Source organism: Erigeron canadensis, chromosome 1, assembly GCF_010389155.1.
Source record: "Erigeron canadensis isolate Cc75 chromosome 1, C_canadensis_v1, whole genome shotgun sequence".
NCBI lineage: Eukaryota > Viridiplantae > Streptophyta > Magnoliopsida > Asterales > Asteraceae > Erigeron > Erigeron canadensis.
In genome coordinates, this window is record NC_057761.1 from 10,323,847 (window position 1) to 10,347,922 (window position 24,076).

Sequence of the window (24,076 nt, forward strand, 5' to 3'; positions counted from 1 at the left end):
AATGAAAATCAGATTCCAATTTTATCAGATTTCAGGGAATTCTACGAACCAAACACCCCCTTAGCTTTTCAATTAATAAAATATGATCTTACTAAAATTGCAACTATTGAGTGTGTACATGGATTTGTTTGATCATATAACGAGAAGACTCACCTATGATTGAATGGACCAACATGAGTCGTTTTTAATATCTAATAATAAGGCTAGAGAATACAAGGCAGCCCTATACTTAACTTTATTAATACAAGTAAGTCTAAATAAGAAAATCAAAGTTTGTTATTATAAGGGCAACTTCTAAATAAGAAATGGAAATTTTGACTTACGACGTGCTCGTGAGAAGTTAAATCTCAAAGGTTTTAATTTATCAATCCACTTTTTCATTGTATATTTATCAACCACAAAAAGAGAGAGATTCGCCTAAACAAATACATTTGTTTGAAATTGATATTGTTATTTATTTATTTGCTTTCTTTGTTTAATTGTTACTTGCATATTGAATTTTTTAGTTTAAAACTAAACCATAAAAGTACTTTTTATTTACTTAACAATATACATTTTTAAGATTCAAGTAATTCTTAAAAGTTTTCAATTCGCCATCTTAACATAGAAACTTAAGTCATACTTGCCATTTGCTTGAGCATTTCGTTGAGTTTTGATGTTCCATCCGTTCCGTCTCATCTTTCACTCCCCTTTATTGGTTGAGTCGAACTAATTTTGATCTTACTAATTTTATTTTCAACTATACAAATATTCTTATATATCCTTTTACCTCCACTAAAAACAAAAATATATTAGGTAAGGACAAGTAAGGGCATGCCCTTAGGTAAGGTCATTCTTGAAAAAATACTTAGTTTTGGACATGCTTTAACGGCAAAGGATATCCAAGGGCACCTAAAGGCACCCGCATTGGAGATAACATAAAGAACTACATTATCGCTTTTTACATCAATAACCTACACCTCTCGAAGCTGGGACCATCAGTCACCACCTGGCCACCGTCACTACCACTACCGCCGCATCGTGTATGCATCTATCTAGTTCCTTTATAAAATAATCTGATCATCCCCTTTTATTTTCTACTTTCAAAAAATACAAAATACTCTTAATTTTTCAATACTTTCTCAACTCACCCACTATATCTACCTAAAATATTTTATCCAAAATATCTCCAAATATATTCCAACCCCTTTGGCTCAAATTATCTTTCTTTTCTATTGAATAATTTAAATATTTTTATATAATATATTCATAACACTTTTGATGAAATTATTAACTACACTATATAATTTTATATCAATACTAGTCCTAATACCCGTATGATGTACAGTAGCTATATATATTGTATCATAAAGATTTTAGTTAGAGTTTTGGATTTACCTTTAATTTTTACAATCACGTCAAAATCGGAACTTATAAGCATAGTGGATGACGGCAAATAGCCTTGTGATTTCAGATTGTAAATCAAAGTTTTGAAGTCTTCATGTTAACTTATTATTAGTAATATAAGTAATAGAAATTGAAGAATTGAGAAAGAAAAAGAAACAATTTTATTAATGAGAAAACCATTAATCAAATAAGGGTATAATGTGTTTTTTATATATAAGCCAAAAGTTAAAGTTTAACTCTAAGTCTAGTAAGGAAACTGTATCTATATACAATTAGAAAAGCTAATTTAATAAAATAAATAAATTAAAATAACACGTGTCGATCAAGGATTACGCTACGTTTCAAAAACATATCAATCATGTTTTAGTTTACTAGCACGGTATCCGCGCTATACGGCGGTATTCGTGGCGGCGAAGGTGTTAGTGGATGACGACTGTTCGTAGTAGAGGCGTCGTCGAGTGGTATAGATAATTAATGTAAAGAGTTAATTGAGATATTTTAAAAGATTAAGAACTAATAGTGTAATATATATATAATTAAAGATATTTTAAACATTTCTTCCCATGTAATTTTCTAACATAAAAATATTCTTTTTATAATATAATATAAATTAGTAGATATTTGTATTAATAATTACACCATTATCACAACCTCATACAAATACCACTCTGGTTAGTTATTTACTTATTATCTACCGTTTATTTTCATAGATCCAATCGATGATTTTAACTGATTAAATAATAACAATAATAATAGTAACACTTATTTATTTATGTTACGATGATAAAATCATGATCATCCTTTAATTAAAAAAAGTCGTCCTCTCGTGATCCAAAAGGACAGGTGTTCCACAACACACACACAAACACAGATCTAAAAGGGAAGAAAAAAACACAGCTATTTTATAATAATCTGTTAAATATTATCAGTTTCTCCGATCATCAAAAATCAAAATCTAAAATATGTCGTCATCAACATTCAGCGGTGATGAAACCGCCCCCTTCTTCGGTTTCCTCGGCGCAGCTGCTGCCCTTGTCTTCTCATGTAATTATCATCTTCTCCTTTTTCTTTTTATTATATGTAAATCCATATATATGTAAGTCTATTGATGATTAATTTGTATATATGTGTAATAATAGGTATGGGGGCTGCATATGGGACAGCAAAGAGTGGTGTGGGAGTGGCATCAATGGGTGTGATGAGGCCTGAGCTTGTAATGAAGTCAATTGTGCCAGTTGTTATGGCTGGTGTGCTTGGTATTTATGGTTTGATTATTGCTGTTATTATTAGTACCGGTATTAACCCGAAGGCCAAATCGTATTATTTGTTTGATGGGTATGCACATCTTTCGTCCGGTTTGGCTTGTGGGCTTGCTGGTTTGTCTGCTGGAATGGCTATTGGTATTGTTGGTGATGCTGGTGTTAGGTACTTTATTTTTCCTTGTTTGTTATAAGTCGTTTCGATGTTCGTTATTATATCATAGTTGTGATTCATGTATTATTGTTTACCACCACTTGAAATAATATCCGAGCAATAGCAATAACATGCCAACTTTAGGTGGTAGTGGTGAGTGTTGGTGGCGGCGGCGGAGATTGGTGGTGGTGGCGGCGATGGCGAGTAGTGTAGGTTATTAATGTAATTTGGTTTTGATGAAATGTTGAAACTTAAAATGTTAAACAAGGCTATTTGCTTTATAATATAGTATAGATATAGATATAGATAGGAATATTTTGGATAATTCGTATACTTGATTTATAGAGTTGAAAAAAATTGAAAGTTGATTTCCCTAATTTATATAATACGAAAGTTGTTTTCTATTTTGGATAATTCTTATACTTGATTTCCAGATTTGAGAATTTATTCAAAGTTTGTAACCCAGATGTAAGATATAGTAATTAGATTCTTTTGCATAGGGGAGGTTGTAGTGATCAAGCAAACGGGTATCGACTGATGAAGCTTTTATATGGGATTTAGTTAGTCTTTTCTATATAAATCATCTAGCCTTGTTATTGGGTTCTAAACTAGTTGTTTTAGAAAATTTAACGTCATTACTCTTATGTGAAACTTGGAATTAGAAGATGTGATTTTACGGTATATAAGAATATCATCAAAAGTATAAGTATATTATGTTTCTTGTCAAGAAAATAAGGCGTTTGAGTAGTTATCCACATTTTGGATTACAAAGGTACTTACTAGTACATCATCAAAAGTAAGTATTCATAAAATACACAGCCAAAATGAAATCTGGCTTTGACTTTTAGCAGAGAATTTGTTTACCTATATTTAACTAGTGGGTTTGGCATTCAAGATAGTGATTTTCTTGTATTCATCGTCATGGATTGTAGAGATTTTTATAAGTCACTTACGACATTACTATTAGTCAGATGATGTTAAGGTTTGGTCAAGTTTGACCTATGTCACTCTCTTTCACTCTTTTGCTCACCTATAATTATCAAGTAATTTTTTTTCCTCACTACTCATTTGTAGCCATTTGTTGTGTTAGATTGTTTAAGATGTATGTGCTGCATTATCCTCTTTGCATACGTCAACTCAATGTTGCAATATTACAAAACTTTCATCAAAGCAATTCTTTTGTACATCCATTTCCCTAAACCTGTTTTCTGTGTTTCTTTCTTTTTAGCTTGGGTTATTCCCTGCTCATATTTAGGGTGTCTATAGCGGTATAGTAGCTCTAATATAATATCCTTATCATTATGTACTTTTATTTGAATCATTTAATCATTTTGAGATATCTATCCATCTCTCCTAGATGTCTTCAGTTTAAAAAGACTGGTGGTGGGGCTGATGAACCCAGATAGATATCGTACAAGTGATCAACTTCTTGGTTTTCCTGTATTTTGAAGTTTTTTTGCTGCTTATATATTTTGGATTCTGATTGACAACTACTTTCTCCAAAATATAGTAATAATGAATTTTACAAACTTAGTAATATTTTTTATTCTCCAGTTCAGCTTCATGAATTCAAATCATCTGCTTTCTCTTTTATTTGTACCTCGTTTTAATCACCATGGACTAGATTTCATCTACATTACATTAAACTGAATCATAAACAAAATTATATCATTTCAGTGTAAGACTTTATCTAGTTTTGTTGTATAGCTTAGATACCTGAAACCATTTATAGGGTTCGAGGTTCTCTATAAAATGGAAGATTTCTAAATAATACCATAATATGACGTTTTTCACCTGACTAAAGTTCTCTCTCAATTTTACAGGGCAAACGCACAACAGCCAAAACTTTTTGTGGGTATGATTCTTATCCTCATCTTTGCTGAAGCTCTGGCCCTATATGGTCTCATTGTTGGTATCATCTTATCTTCCCGTGCCGGTCAATCCAGAGCAGATTAAGATAATGGTTTGGACATTGAACTGAGGACTTGTTTCTTTCTATATATGTTTGTTATTTGTCCTGATAAATTGAGATCATGTTTTTGCTTTCTTTTGAGTTTTTTCCAGCTTCTGAACATCATTTATTGTATTACCCTAAAATTTCTTGAAGCAATTGTTTGCGGTCTCATTATCATTAGTGTTACAATGTTACTGCAGAAGTGCAGAATAAGACCGTAGTCTCGGTCAAGACTTATGTTAATATGCGAACTTTTTACGCTCATGTTTTGAGTAGCCCTTTGCACAAAGTGGTGGCAAGCAAATAAGAGCTTAAAAGTATAGTTTTCAACAGTTTTGGTCTTCTATTATACTTTAATGTGTATCAAATACTTTGTGTTTTTGGGTACTAAAACCTGACTCTAATAATGTGTTGTAACAGGAGTTCGTAAGTACTCTTTATACATGCTTATGCTTATTTTGAATTGATCATGAGACGAAAGAGGTGTTCATCTTAGGCTCAAAACCTTTTTGAACAATACTTTTACTCCTATGGTATCTCATTAATATAACTAAATTCACTCATGCCAGACAGATCGAATGATCGATTTCTTTTCAAGAGACATGAGCTTCAACCAAACAGGCTGAATCCATGTTGACATCTTGCACTCATATGTGATTAGTGTACTTTAAATAATGACAATTATTTCAGATACATGTTAAATTTAAGAGTGAGATCGTGTCAAGTTTTGATCGATCATCTGAATTTCATCTTATATGGGATCAGGATGTGAAGGATATAATCATAATATAGGGCCAAGTGTGTATGCTTATTTGATTTTCTTAAAACGTAACGTATACTGTTTTTTATGACGACTTTTTTTCTATTTTTAATGTTACATTTATGCTGTCAAATACTTTTTTTTAGATTATTTTAGTACTCATCAAAAGCTTTATAGTATTTAAAAAACTATGATGCACCGAATAACCAAATATGTAGGCGTACCATTTCGGAAACTCCATGGGAACGGCTTGAAGTTTCCATATATACTGAAAGGTTTCCTTGAAACTTCTATACTGTATCTAATTAATATTAAGATTTCAATGAGTTTTTTTCTATTCCAAAAACAACTGTCATTTTGTGACTATACATACTCTAAACACAAACCAACTACATTATACAATTGAGATCACCATCAGGCTTTTTCTATTCCAAAATTAATTAATAAAAATTTAATCCATGATCACCGGTCACCATCAACATATGTTATAAAATTATACATATATTGTTTCCGTGTCCCTTTACCGTAACTATTTCGGTGCTACATAGTTTCAAAATCATATAGTTTGCCCAAACTAAATTAATCAATCGGAAACTTCAATTTAATAAAACTAGGTTTTGCTCATATTATAAACATGCTGTTGATCCTCTTTCAATCAAAATATATAAAGCAAATCTCATGTTCATCTTTCAATATTGAATTTTCAGGTTTAACAATTTATTAAAACTACATTACACCAATATAATCTATACTACTCCCCGCTGCTGCGACCATCAATCGCCGCTGCTACCATCGCTGTCACTGCCACCACTACCAATCGTCGCCACTGCCGCCGCTACTTCTACGCGCTGTCACCACGCTCGTCGCTATGACACTGTCACATCGTGCGAGTACCGTTATAGTATTTCAGAATTAGGATTCTAAATTTTTTTAAATAGCTGGAGCTTGTAGTTGTATCTTTAGTTGTGGATGTAAGCTGCAGCTTTTAAACAAAGCTGTTAGCTAGAGCTTTTATTTTTTTAGAGGTGTTTGGCTAGTAGCTGTAGCCGCAACTTCAAAAGATATTTGTGTAGTTTTTAACAACTAAAAGCTTAATAAAAAAACTAAAGCTTTTGAAACGCTACTTTTGGAACTTTTTCCTTTAAATAAAAGATAAAGCTAGTTGCATCCAAACAAAATTTTTAACATAATAAAAACTTTTTGTTTAAAAAGATCTAGAAAAACTCCCGCCAAACATAGCTAAAATTAAATCCAAACTCAAACACAAAATGCCTATGACTATGACTAAAAATGTTTAGTTGTATCTAGAACTCCCTTGTACGTTGCTAGCTACTTGCTAGCTTTTTATCCTTGTTCAAAAAAAAACAAAAAATACTAAAAATAATACTAAAAGCTAAACACATAAAGAACCCAACTTACACTTTCACAAACATGATGGACTTAATTTACCATTCCTTCATTCACAAAGGACACAACTTAAAACCTTCTAGAATAATCACAAACCCTTTTATTAAAACAACCAAAAGAAACTTGATTAAGGATTGGGTTTCAACTCAAACAACCAAAAACCTTCAATCTCTGAAATGGCTTCTTCTTGTTCATCATCATCTTCTTCAATATCTCTAATGGCTTCTCAAACCTTAATCCTCCAAAAACACACTTTCCTTAAACCCTCATCAATCCTCCCTTTTTCAAAACCCAAATCCCTAAAACCCCTTCAATTCTCCCTCACCAAAAAACCAATCACCTCCTCATTATCCTCAACGGCGCCGGCCACCAACATCACCACCACAACTCCACCGGCAGAACCCCTTTTATCCGGGTCAACCCGAACAATCACAACTCTATTTGCAACCGCCTTAACCATTTCCAAACTATTTACAAACAAACTCACTCATTTGGCTGTGCAGCAACAACAGAATCTGTTTTCGCTATCTGGGCCGTTGTTCTTCGCCACGATGAGTGGCAGGCCTGCAAGGCTGCACACCCCATTGACAGTTGTGGCAGCTGGAATGGCGAAATGGCTTGATATATATAGTGGGGTTTTGTTGGTTAGGGTTTTGTTGAGTTGGTTTCCTAATATTCCGTGGGATAGACAGCCGTTATCGGCTATTCGGGACTTGTGTGATCCTTATTTGAACCTGTTTAGGAATATTATCCCTCCGGTTTTCGATACCTTGGATGTTAGTCCTTTGTTGGCTTTTGCTGTTTTAGGTTTCTTGGCTGGAATTCTCAAGAACAGCAGGATGGGGTACTAATTGCAAAACACAGGTATTACTGTTTTCAGAGTATATATGTATATGTGAATGTGTTATTGTTTGTTTAGCCTTTTTATATTGTTATGCATTATAGATGTTTTGGGTGTGATGTGTATTATATTATTGATGAATTGGTGGAAGATTGGTTTAAAATAACTTTGAGCTCGTTTGGTTTAGATAACTTAGACCTCGTTGGATTCCTAGTTTTTGATGATAGAGTTTGTTTGGATGTGAGTTCAATTCTATAATTGCTACTAACCAGTTCAATCCTATATTGACGGAAAGGTGTAATTTCCTTACTACCTTGAACATTAAGCACCTGTACATAGAGGTTTCTCTTAGAGTGGTTCTTAGTATTCAAGTTGCAAATATAAACACTTACCAATTCCTGGAGTTTGTTCAATTAATATTATGGATTTGTAGGGTGATATCAACCATGATAGTATTTTGCCTTGTCTCTTTTTTTAAATATCAATATATTGTGATGAATAGCTTTCTTTTCTTCTGATAGTTGTATCTTTTCACATAAATTGAGACTTAGTGGATGAAGTATATAGAAATAAAGATGAGTTAATAAAAAGCAGCAAGTTAATAAGATAAGAAGGGGATGACAGAACCTGCGAATTCAAAAGATTCTATGAAAGTTTATGAAAAATTGAAAATGCATTCAAATGATTCATTGATTGGGTTGGCGGAATGACCAGAAACCAATTTATGCATAAATGATTATTTGGATCCTAGAACATTCTTAGCAGGGTTTTTAGGATGTGCTTTCGAAATACGAATGCCTAGAAGTGAAAGTAAATATGGAGTTTCTATTTTAAAAGTAAGTATGAAGTTAATCAAAAATTGCTTGTTATTTAGAGTTTTTGTATTTCTAGGTTGATATGTTGTTCTCCTTAGGCATTGCTCACTTCCTTTTTTTACGGACTTAAAGCATTGCACCAACATTGGTGGCAAAGCAGGTTAGGCAGTGTGTCAAAGTTTATAATCTCTTAGGAGGTGGTAGCTTATTCAAGCAGCTTATCAGCTTATTGCATCGTCATAATGTGACCCAAACATTTGATAGAAAGCTCTTTCAGTGAGTTAAAAAATTGCTTTTGAGAAGGTGTAAGCACTTGTTGCTACTTAACCAAACAGTCATTTAGTGGGGGTCATATGGGTTGGTTAAGTTGTCCTTTAAACATTATATGTCCTCCTCTCAAGAATATATTTGAAGTCAATTAATTCATCAGATATGATTAAAGAACCCGTATTACTACAATAATAAGCTGTTTCTTTCAAGAAACCAATTTGGGTGTTGTATGCATCTGAATTATAGTTTGACAACTTTTTGTAACTTTGCACATTTTCAATCCATTATTCCGAGTTAGAGTGTAAAATAGTTCAGCTTGACCATTGCAAGACAAATCAGCCAAAGTCACCACATGTAGAATATAATATAATTCAGGTTACACCTCATATTTATGAGCCTCTGAATCCATGTCATCTGGAAATCCTTTGTATAACTTTCTTGTTTGATTTCAAATAAGAACAACTCTTTTATGAGTAAATGTTTTAGATGTTCAAACAACTAGCTTCTGTCTGTTTATTGATCTCAATGTTTTATGCGCCTATTTTCTTAGTTACAGAACAGGGGTTTGCACATTCATGGATAGGGGTCTGGTGGGCTATTCAAAGCTGGTGTCTTGGCGTCTTCGAATTTTGCTGGTTCTTGTATTCGTAAGCAATATCAGTATTATTATACTAATGTAATAGCATTGAAGGTACTATAGCATTAGTTATCTCAATGATGATTGAATTGGTCCGCTAGACGATCAATTTAAATGGGATTTTATGTAATGATGACTTTTACATTTTAGCATTTGCTATGTATACGAGTACTCTTCAAATTATCTTTACATGATTGTTTCCCGCGTTTCACATCATTGATATTAGCACAATGTGCGAAAAGCATGGGTTCGGTTGGTAAAAGTCTAGTCGGTATTGTCAAAATGAGTAGTTCTTTGGGAAGGTAGCAATCTACCATTGTTTCCTGCCTATATTTTGTCGAAGGCAAAATAATCACACCCCTCATTATGTATTAATACATTGGTCTTTACTAGATTCAGACAAGACCCAATTGATTGTGAGGACGCCTTCCATTTTTATTCTTGTTACTATTAGAGGCCTCTAGGGTCATGTCAGTTTGCTCGTCACTTTACATAACAAAACTTACACCTTTGCCACCAGCGTATTCGTGTTGCCAGTTATATGGGCGAGTTTTTTTTAAATGATATATCATATATGTATGGATGCAAAATAATGTGATGAACGAAACGATGAGAAAGTGATGCTATGATGTTGTCAGAGGTACATCAGTTTAGAAGTGTTGACGTGAAACTGATGTGACAAAGCTAACAAGCAACTGATCTCGTCGTCATTGTTACATGTATTTGCATTTCAGTACTTGTATAGATATGCGTTGGTTTGTGGGCTTGTGGCTACTAGTTACAAAGCTATATATGGGTATTGATCAAATGCAAAATGTGTTTCCATGTTCATAACTCGTAAGGATATGGATGGATTAGGGGTGGGAACGAGTCGAGTCGAGTTTCAATATATTTAAGTTTGTTTGTTTATTTATTACTTGAATCGAGCTCGAGCTCGTATAAATATTCAAAATTGAGCTCGAGCTCGAAGCTCGTATATATAGTTATTTGAATACTTGTAAGATTAACTTAGTTCGAGTTTCGTTTCCATATTAAAATGACTAATATTGAAATAAAGTTAATTACTTTATACATATAGTTATATGTTATCATTATAGAAAGAACTTTGGACAAAATCAAGTATATGATATTCGTTTTCGTTAGGATACCTAATATGTATTAGTTATCAAATATGTTACCATCAAACATTTTATCGATCCTTATTCGTGTATAATTGAAACTTTGATTACATTACTATAAAAATGATCCATTAAAATAATCACTATTGAAATAACGTTATTCAAAGCATACATGTAGTGATATGTTATCATTATAGGTCAACCTTTAGACAATATATATATATACCAATCATAATTTTGATAGATCATTTTTATTCATGGTAATATGATGAGAAGTTTGATTGTATTTTTGCATTTACCTTAAAACGAGTTATCTCACAAATATAAAAATGAATAATAAGATGTTATTTTAATTATACATAAGAAATATTTAGATAAAAACATATTATATTTATATTTTTTAAAGAATATGTATTAATTATCAAAATCATAAGTTAAAAAAAGTTAATATGTTAAGAGAAAGTGACACATATCACATTACTTTGAAGTTGAAATAAATTTGAAAAAAAAAAGTTTAATACATTATTAAAGTATTAAGTCTCAAATTTTGTATTTATTTAAGTAATATATAAACAAAATGGATAGTAATAGTTAAAGACTTAGAGCCTTTATTTAAAATATATGCAAGGATAGTAATAAAAAGATGGTTGTCCTTAGTGGTTAAAGTGTCATCCATTAAACTTGGAGGTCATGTGTTCAACACTCCTTACTAACATATAAGTGTTATTTTTAAACTTGTATGCCAAGGCTCGAGTAGCTCGACTAGTCGAGTAGCTCGTTTGGAACGAAAAAGTAATCGATCTTTCGAGCGAGCCGAGCCCAATTTATTTTTTTAAATCTCGGCTCGTCTAACTAATCGAGCTCGCTTTTTTGTTCGAGATCGACTCGAACTCAAAATAGTTAAACTCGAACTTGGTTTAAACGAGTTCGAGCTCGAGCAGCTCGCGAACAACTCGCTAGATTACCACCCCTAGGATGGATCCCAAATTGCCAAAGGATAGAAAGAGGGAGATGGAAGCATGATTAAATAACGAACTGAGGCTGTTTTCACTTCATATATACGACTATACGAGCCTTAGATGTCCATTTCCCTTTGAAATCCTTTTTTCTTTCTTGCATATATTTCTCTTTGGAATTGGCGAATAAAAATCTTTAGAGGATTATTTTTGAGGTAAGAGAGCAACCTCATGTTCTACATCTTTATTTATATAGATCTTTCTAAATTTTCAGATCACAGTATCCCATAATTACAAGCAGATATGTTTAGTTTCTAAGATAAATTTATTTAAATGTTATGTCATTCTAGTTATAAGGACTTTTACCTTTGGAGATAACCAAATAATGCAACATTTGTCGTTAAGATAAGTAACCTAGAAGTTAAGTATATATTGTAGTATTGTACTCCGTATTAACTTTATACTACTCATAAAACCAACTTACACGTATCTTTTCCAAGATGTTGTTTCTTGATAGGCGTACTATCTACATGTATATATATTAATTTAACACTTCGTGGATCATTTCTTGCTTGACATTGTATATGACAAGTTCGAATGTTTATAACTAGAAAAGTTCACCCGCGCGTTGCCGCGGGTATTTGTTTTCTTTTTTCTTTGGGATCCGTTTTTGTTTTTTAAGAGCAATGCTACAATCACAAAAGCGTGCTCATATTTTTTAAAAACAAAATGTTACAAAACAAACATATTACAAAAATTATAGCAATAGCAAAAGACCTACAAAATATATGTTTACAAAAACAAAATAGGTACAAAGTATTAATAAAATGGTAAAGAAAATAATGTTAAAATAAAAACAAAGGTTAGAAAAAAAATGAAATAGAACAATAAATGAAAATTAAAACCCAAAAACCCAAAAAGAAAAACAAAAAAAGTGAGGGGCTAATTATATGTTTAAAAAAAAAAATAGGTACAAAGTATTAATAAAATGGTAAAAAAAAATGATGTTAAAATAAAAATAAAGGTTAGAAAAAAAATGAAATAGAAAAATAAAAGAAAATTAAAATCCAAAAACCCAAAAAGAAAAACAAAAAAGGTGCGGGGCTAATTTTATAAAACCAAAAGTATATATATAAGTTGAGGGGATACAAAAAAATTCAGAAACAAAAATGGAGGAGCTGGAATGAAAAAAGAAAACAAAGAAGGGCCAAAATTGCAAAAGTGTTTCTCAAAATCGTTTATCTTTCAACGTGCATTACGTTGAGTTTGAATAAGTTAGATATATTTGCGTTTCGGACAGTAAATTTGAGTCTATATTTGTCGTAACAATGAGATATAGTTAATATGTTTATGCTAATATAACTACTCGTGATCACCTGCTATGTGCAGTGTTGAAGTTAATTCAAAAGAAACATTATCACTATATAAACTTATTATAAAGCAATATAGCGTTTTAAGTATATTTTTTGATAACAACATATTTTTATGTATTATTCTTAATCCTCAATAAACGATATTCTAAGATATCATTCTAGATTAAAATGTCAAAATAAAAGTTTTCATAATCATTTAATCCAATTTTGAATTAGCTGTAAGGATCAGCTCACCTAACCCATTTTATTTAATTTTAAAAGATTATAAACTTTCACAATTTTAAGGCCCATTTTATTTAATTTTACAAAGTTAAAAAAGAAAACTGTTGTAAAATAAAATAATGAATCATATGTCTATGGTAAGGCACGGTTTACGAAATGAGGTGAGTAAGTAACGTTTCTGCCTTTTTGTGTCACGTGTGAGGTGTTTAAGTTAAATCCTACAAAAAGATAACCCACCAATGGTTTTGCAAATATGTGGGTACTTGCTGCTTTTTTTATCTCACTCACTTATTTTGAAAAACCATTTGTAGTTCTACTGTTTTTTTTCTCCCTTTCCATAAAATTGTTTGTATTTTCTTTCCATCAACAAAGGGGTTTTTATATCGAGCTTCAGTTTCCTTTGACAACTTTTAAGTAAGAAAATATGTTTGATTACAATGAATCTATCACTCATCAACCAACACTGGCGACAACTCCTACCTACCATGCCACCATTAAATTCTTCTTCGTCTTTCTTTTCTAAAAACTTATGAGTATAATATACTTGTAGATGTTTCTTTCTTTTCTAAAAAAAAAAATTTATTCGTTTTTGTAAATGGGTATAATATACTTGTACATTTATTCACTTATTTGCTATTTGTTTGAAGTCGCTGACAGTGAGGAAGTGAATCGTCAGATGACGGCCCGAGACGCCGCTGCCATCCCATATGAACATGTGGACCTAGGCTGGGATATTCGACATATTATCTTTTAGTTTAATGATGAAGATTACTCTTTGTCGCGGTGGTTGTTGTTCCAAAGTTGTAAGATGAAGATCCATGGCGGCAGCTATTCCCGGTGATTTTTTCGGGCGATGATTCATGCCGGTGGTTTGTTTTCAGATTTGTTGGGTTAGGTTTGAATGATGTTGTATATGTATATATATTTTTTTTGATGGATTTGTTTTTAGGCATAGATTTTATGCTAACACTGAGTTGCCTCTTTCTCTTCTTCTTTTTCTGCTTCTGCTAGGATTTTGTCCTGATAGCGCCGTGCTGAGTTGCAACAGTACCACCGAGTTGCTACAATATTGATATTGTAAATAGTTACTGCAACTAAACCGGCTTTTGGAGTGTTCCCGTTGGTTATTTTAGATTTGATGGGTTGTACATAATGCTTATGTTTTGTATATAGACTTAATTTAAAAAATAGTATTAAAAGCAGATGTGGCAAGCCATGAGTGGAGGGGCTAGCTACTGTAGCTCTCCTCGCATGACCGCCCATTTTGGATTGTTATATATATAATGAAGTAGTAATTTGTTTGAAGATGAATGAATGTATGAGAAGGGAGATGTCAGAGTCATTTTTTACCTACTTAAAATTAGACAGAAGAAAAAGAATACACGTGTGATATGCATAAAGCAGACAGATGTTGATAGATAGAATTTGCGGTCAACTTAAAAGGTAACCAAGCCTAAAAAAATACTTATAAAGCAACTAAGCCGGTTAAAATTTGATGGAGCCACACTGTAGTAAGGAGTAGATGAGTAGCATATACTAGTATATTATTTATATATACATAAAGAAAATTATTTAAAAAGTAAGGAGTTTCCACCTGTAAAAGATCATATTCCTTTAATTCGTTCAGTAGCAACATTATGCATCTTTAGTAAAGATCCATCTTCGCGAGTTTAAAGTCCTTGGACCATCAAAAGTCCTTGCGAACGTGATAAGTTGCTTTTGAATCCATCCACCGTGAAATATCATCATCCTGGACATAAAATCGTTAAGAGATTAATCATACATAATAATTCTCAATAGAATGATCATATGGTACCAAAAAACGAGCCAAATTTTTTTTCTAGATCCATAGATCCACTTGTACCAACCTCGTTAAATTTTAAAATCCTTAAAAGTTTTAAATACCAGTATCTTTTTTCAATTATACCCTCTTTTATTTATTCCCTTTTTACTATCTATTCAAAATTAGCTTACACAATCATAGATGAAGCAAATTTGTATAGAAGTTTTTTTAAATATATATATATATATCTATATATATATAGTTCAAAGAGAATTAGAGTTGATCGAGAGAAAGAAAAGCGAAGAAACAAAAATATATTTAAGTTTTTGGTTACATATATAAAATATAGAGGTAACAGGATTATTATTTTTTTTGAACAACATTGATGATTGGACTCAGCGGCATGTCTTTTCATCTTCCGATAGAGATCGACCACGTCGAGGTAACAGGATTACTAAAGCGTAAATTGTAGTAAAAGAGTTAACTATCCATTTTTATTTCTTCTTGCTATTTCATTTATGTGTAGAATTGATACTATGTGATGGTGTATAAAGTCAATAGGTTTTCAATAAATCCTTTTTGGTTGATCATGAATCATTCTTAAGCACTTGGATAGTTCGACTTGCTTTGATCATAATATATAAATAAGCAAATTTCAGCTTCTGTAACTAGGGATTAGTATCTCGTAGAGATAGATATAAAGATTAAATGATAATATTAATTATAACTTTAAGAATTTTAATATTTAAAGTTATTGAATATATTTATTTTGGTAATTTTGAAACTTTTCAAATTTAACGATGACATGTTTGATATTTTAAAATTTAGTTTATATATACCATATTTTTAAGATTTCACATATATGAAAGTTTCTCATATAATCTTCCGTCTCAATTTAAATTTTTTATTTTGATTTTTAAGTTTTTATACGTAACTTTAATCGTGAATATTTTTGTTTGTGTTATACAATAATCTACGTAAAATATATGAATAAAATGAACTTTAGATATATTTTTCCATTCATATTACTTTTATTAAATACTATGTTATACAAACGAAAATACTTACTGTAAAAAATATATAATAAAAAGACGTAGATGGAAGGAGCATGAATTATCAAAGCCCCCGTTTGATAAGGGACGTAAAACTATTAGCACACACCGGCTATGTTTGGCATGAGCGTTTAGGAAGCTTTTCGGGAGCTTTAGCTTTTAATTTTTAACAAAAAGCTACCGCGATTTTAATAGTCTTGTTTGGATAGACCAATTGTAGCTTTTATTTGGATATGAAAAGCTCTTTAACAAAACGTTGTTAGGAGAAGCGTTCTATTAAAAGCTAGTTTTTAACATTCTAAATTACACAACCACCCTCATATCTCGTATCATATACCTCTTTTAGTGTATAACACTATTTTGACTCCTATCTTGGCATCTTCTTTGTAATAGCTACGACTCCTTCAACATGAGCATTGTTCATCTCTTATTTGAGTCTTTTTAACGAAGCTATTTGCGTATTTATATATTGTATCTTGATTCCCATATCTCCCAAACATTTAAAAATTAATAATATAGACAATCATAAAAAGAAATAAATCCAGTAACTGATATGTCGTATTTTATGCCCATTTCCCATAACTTAAAGTGTCGATTAGCGAGGATTACGAGTCATTTTCATATACATTTGGTGCGTTTATGGTATTTGTTAGTGTTTCAGGTGGAAAATAGGTACCTAAGCGATATTTTGCAGAAAACTAAGTTTCTGGAGCAAAATGGGTGTTTACGGATGTTTCACGTGGCTCGTAGGTAAAGAATCGAAGAAAGTCAAAGCTGGTCAAAATGGTCACCGCAAGTCAACAGGACACTGCGACGCAGTATGGTAATGCGCCGCAGTATTCCAAGTCGAGGTTAAAACTGCTTCGCAGCATAGGCAAACTGCGACGCAGTTTGTGTATATACGACAGGAGGCCAGTCAAAGAAAGTCAAAGTCAAGGAAAGTCAAAGAAGACACTGCGACGCAGTTTGGGACTGCGACGCAGTGTCATGCCGAATCTGCTGAATTTAGTCAGCATATAAATAGCTGCAATAAACATTCCAAAAACCTATCTTTCACTTTTCAGATGATTTTAAGAGCTTTTCCTAGGGTTTATCTTATTTTTCATCATTGTGGAGGATCAAAAACTCGTTCGGAATCATTTCGTTATTCGTTTTTCAATCCTTTGTATTCGGCAACAATGAATTCTTTCGTTTTGATTTGTTATTTCATATCTAATATGAGTGGCTAATCGCCTTTTCATCCATTTTGATGGAGTGAGACATTATGTAGGGATTGCACAATATTTATTAATTCAAGTGATTTGATTTAACGTTTTTTCGTGAACTTAATCTATTAATTCTTTGTTATTCAATTATTGATTGCGGATGATTTGTGCTCATTGCTTAGTGACGACTAGGATTTGGGTATAAGTTATTTTGATTGCTTAGTTAGAAGCAATTGGTTCTATGACGGGTACGGTAGAGGGTAATCAATATTTGATAAGAATTAACGGGTTGACGGTTGGGTACAATCGATAGGTAAAATTGTTATCTAAAATGACCAAAACCATTGTTTAACTAGGGAAGTTATAAAAAGGCGTCTCGGGGTACCGGTCTTAATAATGAAACTAGTTATTACAAGAGAATAAAATAAGTTGTTAACTTCATGGGTACGGGGTTGGCAATAGATTTGAGTCTCGGTCATTTAATCACTAAATTAAATTTGAACTTCATCAAAAGTGCAATCCTAACATTCTCTTGAGCGAAATCAAGATGGGTGACCTTTAAATTCTTGTTTTTAACTACAATCTCTTTTTCGATTAATCCTTTGGGATTACTAATCTTCAACTAACTATTTGCATCGTGGCAACTCGGCCACAAAACCCCCCATTTTACTTGAATCATTAAACGTTTTTACAAATGCTTGTTTAAGTCCTTGCGAACAATCTCGGCTTACCATTTTTCACTATACTGCATACGATCAGGTACACTGCCTGTGAGTGTATAGTTATCAGTACTTTTCAGTAAATCGTGTTATAAATTTAAAGCTAGATTTCGTACATCAAGTTTTTGGCGCCGCTGCCGGGGACTTAAATTAAGTAGTTGTTCGTTTTGTGATTCGATCCTTCCTTGCATTCATTTGTAAGGAAGTTATATGTTTTAATAGATAGATTTTATTTTTGTTTTAGTTTTATTTTGTTAGTTTCTGGTGCGGTTGATGGTATTTCTTGTGGTGCGTGTGCAGTTGCTTTGTAGTTGATGAACACAAGAGCCTCTGGTAGACCTTTGCTTAGTCGTCAATCTAATCCAGGGAAAGTCAGACGATGCTTACTTAGATCAAACAACACGGAGCCCTCAAACACCGAAAACATAGATTCAAACACCGAAAACCATGATCACCCGGATGTAGATTTGGATCAATATTACTCAAAGAAAGGTTCAACGTCCGAGGTGCACTTAAGTACTAAATTCTCCGAAGGTAGTGGGTTGTTCAAAACGGGTGATAGCTTAGAGGAAGAAGATAATCGGGATAAAACTCATCCACCGGATTTAACCGAGATTCCTAGAGAAAACCTTCAGGCAACTCGACCAGTTAGAGCTAGGAGAATGGGTGATCAAGAACCGGTGAACCCCAATAATCGTCTTTACGGTGACCGTAGGAGAAATGTCCCCACCAATAGGGGCACTCCTATTCGCCTTCCAACCACCGGAGTAAACTTTTCTCTTAAAGGAAGTCATTTGAAAAGTGTGGAGGAAGAGAAGTTGGATGGGGTAACTAATAATGATCCGTATGGGCATTTAGAGAGGTTCGAGAAGATTTGTAGGTTTTATCACTATGGAGCGAACCAAGATGATAATGTGAAGCTTGAGCTTTTTCCACTCACGTTATGTGGAGGAGCTAAGGCATGGTTGAAGGAGCAACCAGATGATCTGTATACAACTTGGGATGAGCTTCGTGTTGGGTTTATTGATGAGTTCTATTCTATAAGGACTCAGAGACAGTTGGAGAATAAGATCCGATCATTCACTCAAGATCCAGGGGAAGATGTAGTAGATGCCTGGAAACGATATAAGGAGATGATCAGGAATTGCCCAGGAAACAACCTGAACACAGAAGCAGTGGTTGAGATCTTCTATGATGGTTTGCTAAAGAGAACTCGAAGGGAATTAGCTGGGGCATTTGGAGGTAGTTTGAACAATGTGACCCCGGCTGAAGGGTACAAAATCTTAGATGATATGGCCAAGGAGTTCTCTGATCGCGACGAGTTTGTAAGCAAGAGAACTAGTGGTAAGACTTTGGCGAAGTTGGAGAGTGGTGAAGAATCGAGCTTGGTTGCTGAAGTCAAAGCACTCACAAAGCAGATGAATGAGAGGTTTGACAACCAAGATGTGAGATTCAAAAGTATTGAAAGGGGTGTTAAGGTGATTGCTGATGGGTGTGACTACTGTGGGGACATGCATTACTCGGAGGATTGCCCGGATAAGCCGGCATAGGATGTTAACTTTGTCCAGAATCAGCAAGGGAACTTCAATCAGAGTACCGGTTATCAAAATCGGTCATCAGGTACTTCCTACCCTTCTTCTAATTTTAATACTAATAATTCTGGTTTTGGTGGAAGCAGGTTTAGCAGGTACAATAGTCAGCAGAATGCAAATGCTGAATTGAGAGATATCGTGAAGGATTTGGTTGGCACTCAGAAAGCGACTACAGAGAAGATGGCATCTCAATGGGATGCTATGACTACTAGATTGGATGGCTTGGTGAATAAGCTTGAGCAGAACTCGAAAAGTACTCAAGCCACATTTCAGGATATTAAAGCAAGGTTGGAAAGGCTAGGAAACTCAAGCAGGCAACCCGGTACCTTACCGAGCAATACTTAGCAGAACCCGAAGCCTCAACAAAATAGCCAAGGATCTGGAGCTAAATACAACCATCCAAATGCGAGAAATGAGCAAGTCAACGCAATCACAACAAGAGCAGGTAACACTTATGACTCTGCAAATGTTTTACCTAATGTTGTTACTCCTCTTGTGCAGGTTGAACCAGAAGTTGCGGTTGATGAAGAGATCGAGATGGAGCCGAACCCGTCCGTGAAGATTCCGGTCGTTCCATCTAAGAAAGTTGAGAAACCTACTGTTGAGGCACCTCCCGTGAAGCCTTACGAACCGAAGGTGCCTTATCCTCAACGGTTGAAGCAAGGGAAGATAAAGGAGAACTTCAAGAAGTTCGTTGATCTCATTCAGAATGTTAACATTACTGTTCCATTAGTTGATCTCCTTGCAGGTATGCCCAACTATGCAAAGTTTCTCAAAGATCTCATTTCGGATAGGAAGAAACTTCAAGAAGATAAGACGACGGTCATGAGTGCCGAAGTCTCAGCGATAATAAAGAACGAGATACCCCCTAAGCTCGATGATCCAGGGAGTTTTCTTATTTCTTGTTCTTTTGGTCTTGAATTATATAAGGCATTGGCCGATCTTGGGGCCAACATTAATCTAATGCCTTATTCAGTGTATAAAAAGTTGTCTCTTGGTGCATTGACCCCAACCCGTATGAGCATTAGGCTCGCGGATAGATCTTTCCAATATCCCATGGGGATAGCGGAAAATTTACAGATTAAGGTGGGTCACTTGATATTCCCGGTGGATTTCGTTATCTTGGAAATGGAGGCGGACATTAACGTGCCTCTAATTTTGGGCCGACCATTCCTCATGACCGCGGATGTTATCATCTGAGTCAAGGCTAAGGAAATTTCCTTAGGTGTCGGTAATGACCGGGTTGTGTTTAATGTTGATAAAGCTCTTAAGCATCCATACTCATGTGATGAATCTTGTTTTAGGATCGATGTGATTGAGGAGGAAGATGCTTTGGAAAAGGAGCTTATGGATTATTTGGATATAGAGGATGGACAAGCTGTTCTAGCTTGTAGTGAAGAAGAGCATGAGTTGGTTGAAGAAATGATGCACGAAATCATGGCTCTTAGTAGTGACGAAACTCCACCGGAAGATGAATCTTTCGAAGAAATAAGAGTTGATAGAAGCATGAGTGTGCCAACATCGGTTGAGAGTCCTCCAACCGACTTGGAACTAAAGCCACTTCCGGATCACTTGGAGTATGCATATTTGGAAGGTACATCTCTTCTTCCCGTTGTTATTTCATCTTCTTTGATGGAGGATGAAAAGTCTAGACTTATTACCGTGTTGAAGGCCCATAAAAAGGCCTTTGTATGGAAGATTTCCGACATCCCGGGTATAAGTCCAGAATTTTGTAAGCACACAATTAATTTTGTCGATAATGTTAAACCTGTTGTGCAAAGATAACGGAGATTGAATCCAAATATGAAGGATGTTGTTAAAAAATAAGTTTTGAAATTGTTAGATGGGGAATGATATTCCCCATCTCTGATAGTTCATGGGTGAGTCCGGTACATTGTGTACCGAAAAAGGGTGGGATGACTGTTGTTTTAAATGACAAAAATGAATTAATTCCCACAAGAACTGTCACGGGGTGGAGGGTATGCATTGACTATCGGAAATTGAATGAAGCGACCCGCAAAGATCATTTCCCTTTACCATTTATTGACAAATGCTCGAACGGCTCGCTGGAAATGAGTATTTCTGCTTTTTAGATGGGTTTTCAGGGTATTTCCAAATACCCATAAACCCGAAAGATCAAGAAAAGACCACCTTTACTTGTCCCTATAGCACTTATGCTTATAGGAGGATGCCTTTCGGTCTTTGTAATGCACCCGGTACTTTCCAACGTTGCATGAATGCCATCTTTCAGGATATGATAGAAACTTCCATGGAAGTCTTTATGGATGATTTTTCTGTTTTTGGTAGTTTCTTTGAAAATTGTTTGAAGAGTCTTGACAAAATGTTGGAGAGGTGTGAGCAGGCACACTTGGTCTTGAATTGGGAGAAATGTCACTTTATGGTTAAGGAGGGTATAGTGTTGGGACATAAAGTTTCTAAGGAAGGGTTAGATGTAGACAAAGCTAAAATTGATGTAATAAGCAAATTACCTCCACCTACAAATGTTAAGTCGGTTAGAAGCTTTCTTGGTCATGCCGGGTTTTACCGGAGGTTTATTAAAGATTTTTCTAAAATCACTAGACCCATGACTAAGTTGTTAGAGAAGGATGTCCCGTTTGTTTTTGATAAAGATTGTCTTGATGCATTCAACTTGCTTAAAGAGAGTTTGACCAATGCCCCTATTATGACTCCACCCAATTGGTCCTTACCATTTGAGTTGATGTGTGACGCTAGCGATTATGCCTTGGGGGCCGTTTTAGGCCAAAGGGAGGATAAGCATTTCCGCCCTATTTCGTATGCTAGCAAGACTTTGAACCCGGCTCAACAGAATTACACCGTTACTGAGAAAGAGTTGTTAGTTGTGGTATATGCTTTTGATAAATTTCGTCCCTACTTGGTCCTTAACAAGACCATTGTCTATACTGACCACTCTGCCCTAAGGTGCTTGTTCACGAAACAAGATGCCAAGCCCCGTTTGATTTGTTGGGTCTTGCTTTTGCAAGAATTCGACATTGAAATTAAAGACAAAAAGGGGGCAGAGAATGTGGCAGCTGACCATCTTAGTAGGCTCGAAAATCCTCACCTTGAGGAATTACAAGAGCATGAGATTAATGATGATTTTCCTGATGAGTTTTTGATGAAGATTGAACAGGGTCCTTGGTTGGCTGACATTGCTAACTATGTTAGTTCAGGTGTAATTCCTGATAATATGTCAAAGCAAGATAGGAGGAAACTTCTTACCGAGGCCAAACATTATTTTTGGGAAAATCCATTTTTGTTTAAGGTTTGTGCAGATGGGATGATAAGAAGATGTGTGACGGAAGACGAAACACGCCAAATTCTGGATGCTTGTCACCATGGGGCTACCGGTGGACATTATGGAGCTGCAGTTACTGGTAAGAAGTTTTTGACGCTGGATTTTATTGGCCTACCGTGTTCAAGGAAGCACAAACATTGGTAGAAGTTTGTGATGTGTGTCAGCGACAAGGTAACATTTCTAAACGTGATGAAATGCCTCAACACTTTATTCAGGTATGTGAAGTTTTCGATGTTTGGGGTATAGATTTTATGGGACCTTTTCTTCCATCAAATAGAAATGTGTATATACTTGTCGCTGTTGATTATGTTTCGAAGTGGGCCGAGGCGAAAGCCTTGCCAACTAATTACGCACGTGTCGTCATTCATTTCTTGAAAAAGCTTTTCTGTAGGTTTGGTGTGCCTAAGGCCTTAATCAGTGACCGTGGAAGTCATTTCGCGAATCACCAACTTGCTAAGGTGCTTAAGCGGTACGGTGTAAATCACCGTTTTTCAACCTCATACCACCCGCAAACGAGTGGCCAAGTCGCAAACACGAATCGGGCACTTAAAAGAATTCTTGAGAAGACCGTAGGAGATAACCCGAAGTCTTGGTCCACCAAGCTTGATGATGCTCTATGGGCATTTCGGACCGCCTACAAAACACCGATTGGGACTACCCCATTCCGGTTGCTTTTTGGCAAGACTTATCATCTTCCTATAGAAATTGAGCATAAGGCCTATTGGGCACTCAAGAATTGCAACATGGACCTAGTGGAAGCCGGTGAGTTGAGATCCATGCAACTTAACGAGCTAGATGAACTTAGGATGTATGCTTATGATAATTCTTTGTTATATAAGGAACGAACTAAAGTATTGCATGACCGTAGGCTTAGGAAAAAGGATTTTAAAACCGGTGACAAAGTTTTGTTGTTCCTTTCAAAGTACAAGTTTAAGCAACCCAAGTTGACATCTAGGTGGACCGGTCCTTTTGTGATCAAACATGTGTATCCTTCTGGTTATGTGGAATTGTTTAAATCGGATGGTACTTCGTTTATCGTTAATGGTCACAGGTTGAAGCTTTATCATCATGAGGAAGAAGATGTGGGAGCTGTCATTGACGAACTTCCATTTTTCGAAATGAAGCAATGATGAAGAACTTCGAGTCTAGCTAAAGACTCATAAATAAATTAAGCGCTTCGCGGGAGGCAACCCGTGTGTTTTGAATTTTTGTTTATTATTAAATTTTTAGCAATTTCAATGTTTCTAAGGTGATTAT

At 34.5% G+C, this 24,076-nt stretch overlaps 2 protein-coding genes across 3 annotated transcripts; both read left to right on the top strand.

The window, feature by feature from the left end:
• Positions 1–2,200: 2,200 nt before the first annotated feature.
• On the top strand, positions 2,201–4,924 carry LOC122585056 (V-type proton ATPase 16 kDa proteolipid subunit-like). Its single transcript, XM_043757155.1, has 3 exons — positions 2,201–2,430; positions 2,526–2,811; positions 4,623–4,924. The coding sequence occupies exons 1-3, from the start codon at positions 2,349–2,351 to the stop codon at positions 4,753–4,755; spliced, it is 501 nt and encodes a 166-aa protein (XP_043613090.1). The 5' UTR covers positions 2,201–2,348; the 3' UTR covers positions 4,756–4,924.
• A 2,117-nt stretch (positions 4,925–7,041) lies between these two features.
• LOC122603248 (ylmG homolog protein 1-2, chloroplastic) lies at positions 7,042–9,672 on the top strand. Of its 2 annotated transcripts, none has more exons than XM_043775910.1 (2): positions 7,042–7,784; positions 9,397–9,672. In XM_043775910.1, exon 1 carries the CDS (start codon positions 7,097–7,099, stop codon positions 7,769–7,771), a length of 675 nt encoding a protein of 224 aa, XP_043631845.1. In that variant the 5' UTR covers positions 7,042–7,096; the 3' UTR covers positions 7,772–7,784; positions 9,397–9,672. The 2 variants fall into 2 exon arrangements, with proteins under 2 accessions (XP_043631845.1, XP_043631853.1); XM_043775918.1 differs by having other exon boundaries at positions 9,403–9,672.
• The last annotated feature ends 14,404 nt before the right edge of the window (positions 9,673–24,076 follow it).

What these genes read in the sequence shown, in the direction of transcription:
- LOC122603248 (XM_043775910.1), top strand. Translation starts at nt 7,097, where the DNA reads ATGGCTTCTTCTTGTTCATCATCATCTTCTTCAATATCTCTAATGGCT.
- LOC122585056 (XM_043757155.1), top strand. Translation starts at nt 2,349, where the DNA reads ATGTCGTCATCAACATTCAGCGGTGATGAAACCGCCCCCTTCTTCGGT. An exon ending in TGCTGCCCTTGTCTTCTCAT is followed by an intron (nt 2,431 to 2,525) that starts GTAATTATCATC and finishes GTGTAATAATAG; the next exon opens with GTATGGGGGCTGCATATGGG. An exon ending in GTTGGTGATGCTGGTGTTAG is followed by an intron (nt 2,812 to 4,622) that starts GTACTTTATTTT and finishes TCAATTTTACAG; the next exon opens with GGCAAACGCACAACAGCCAA.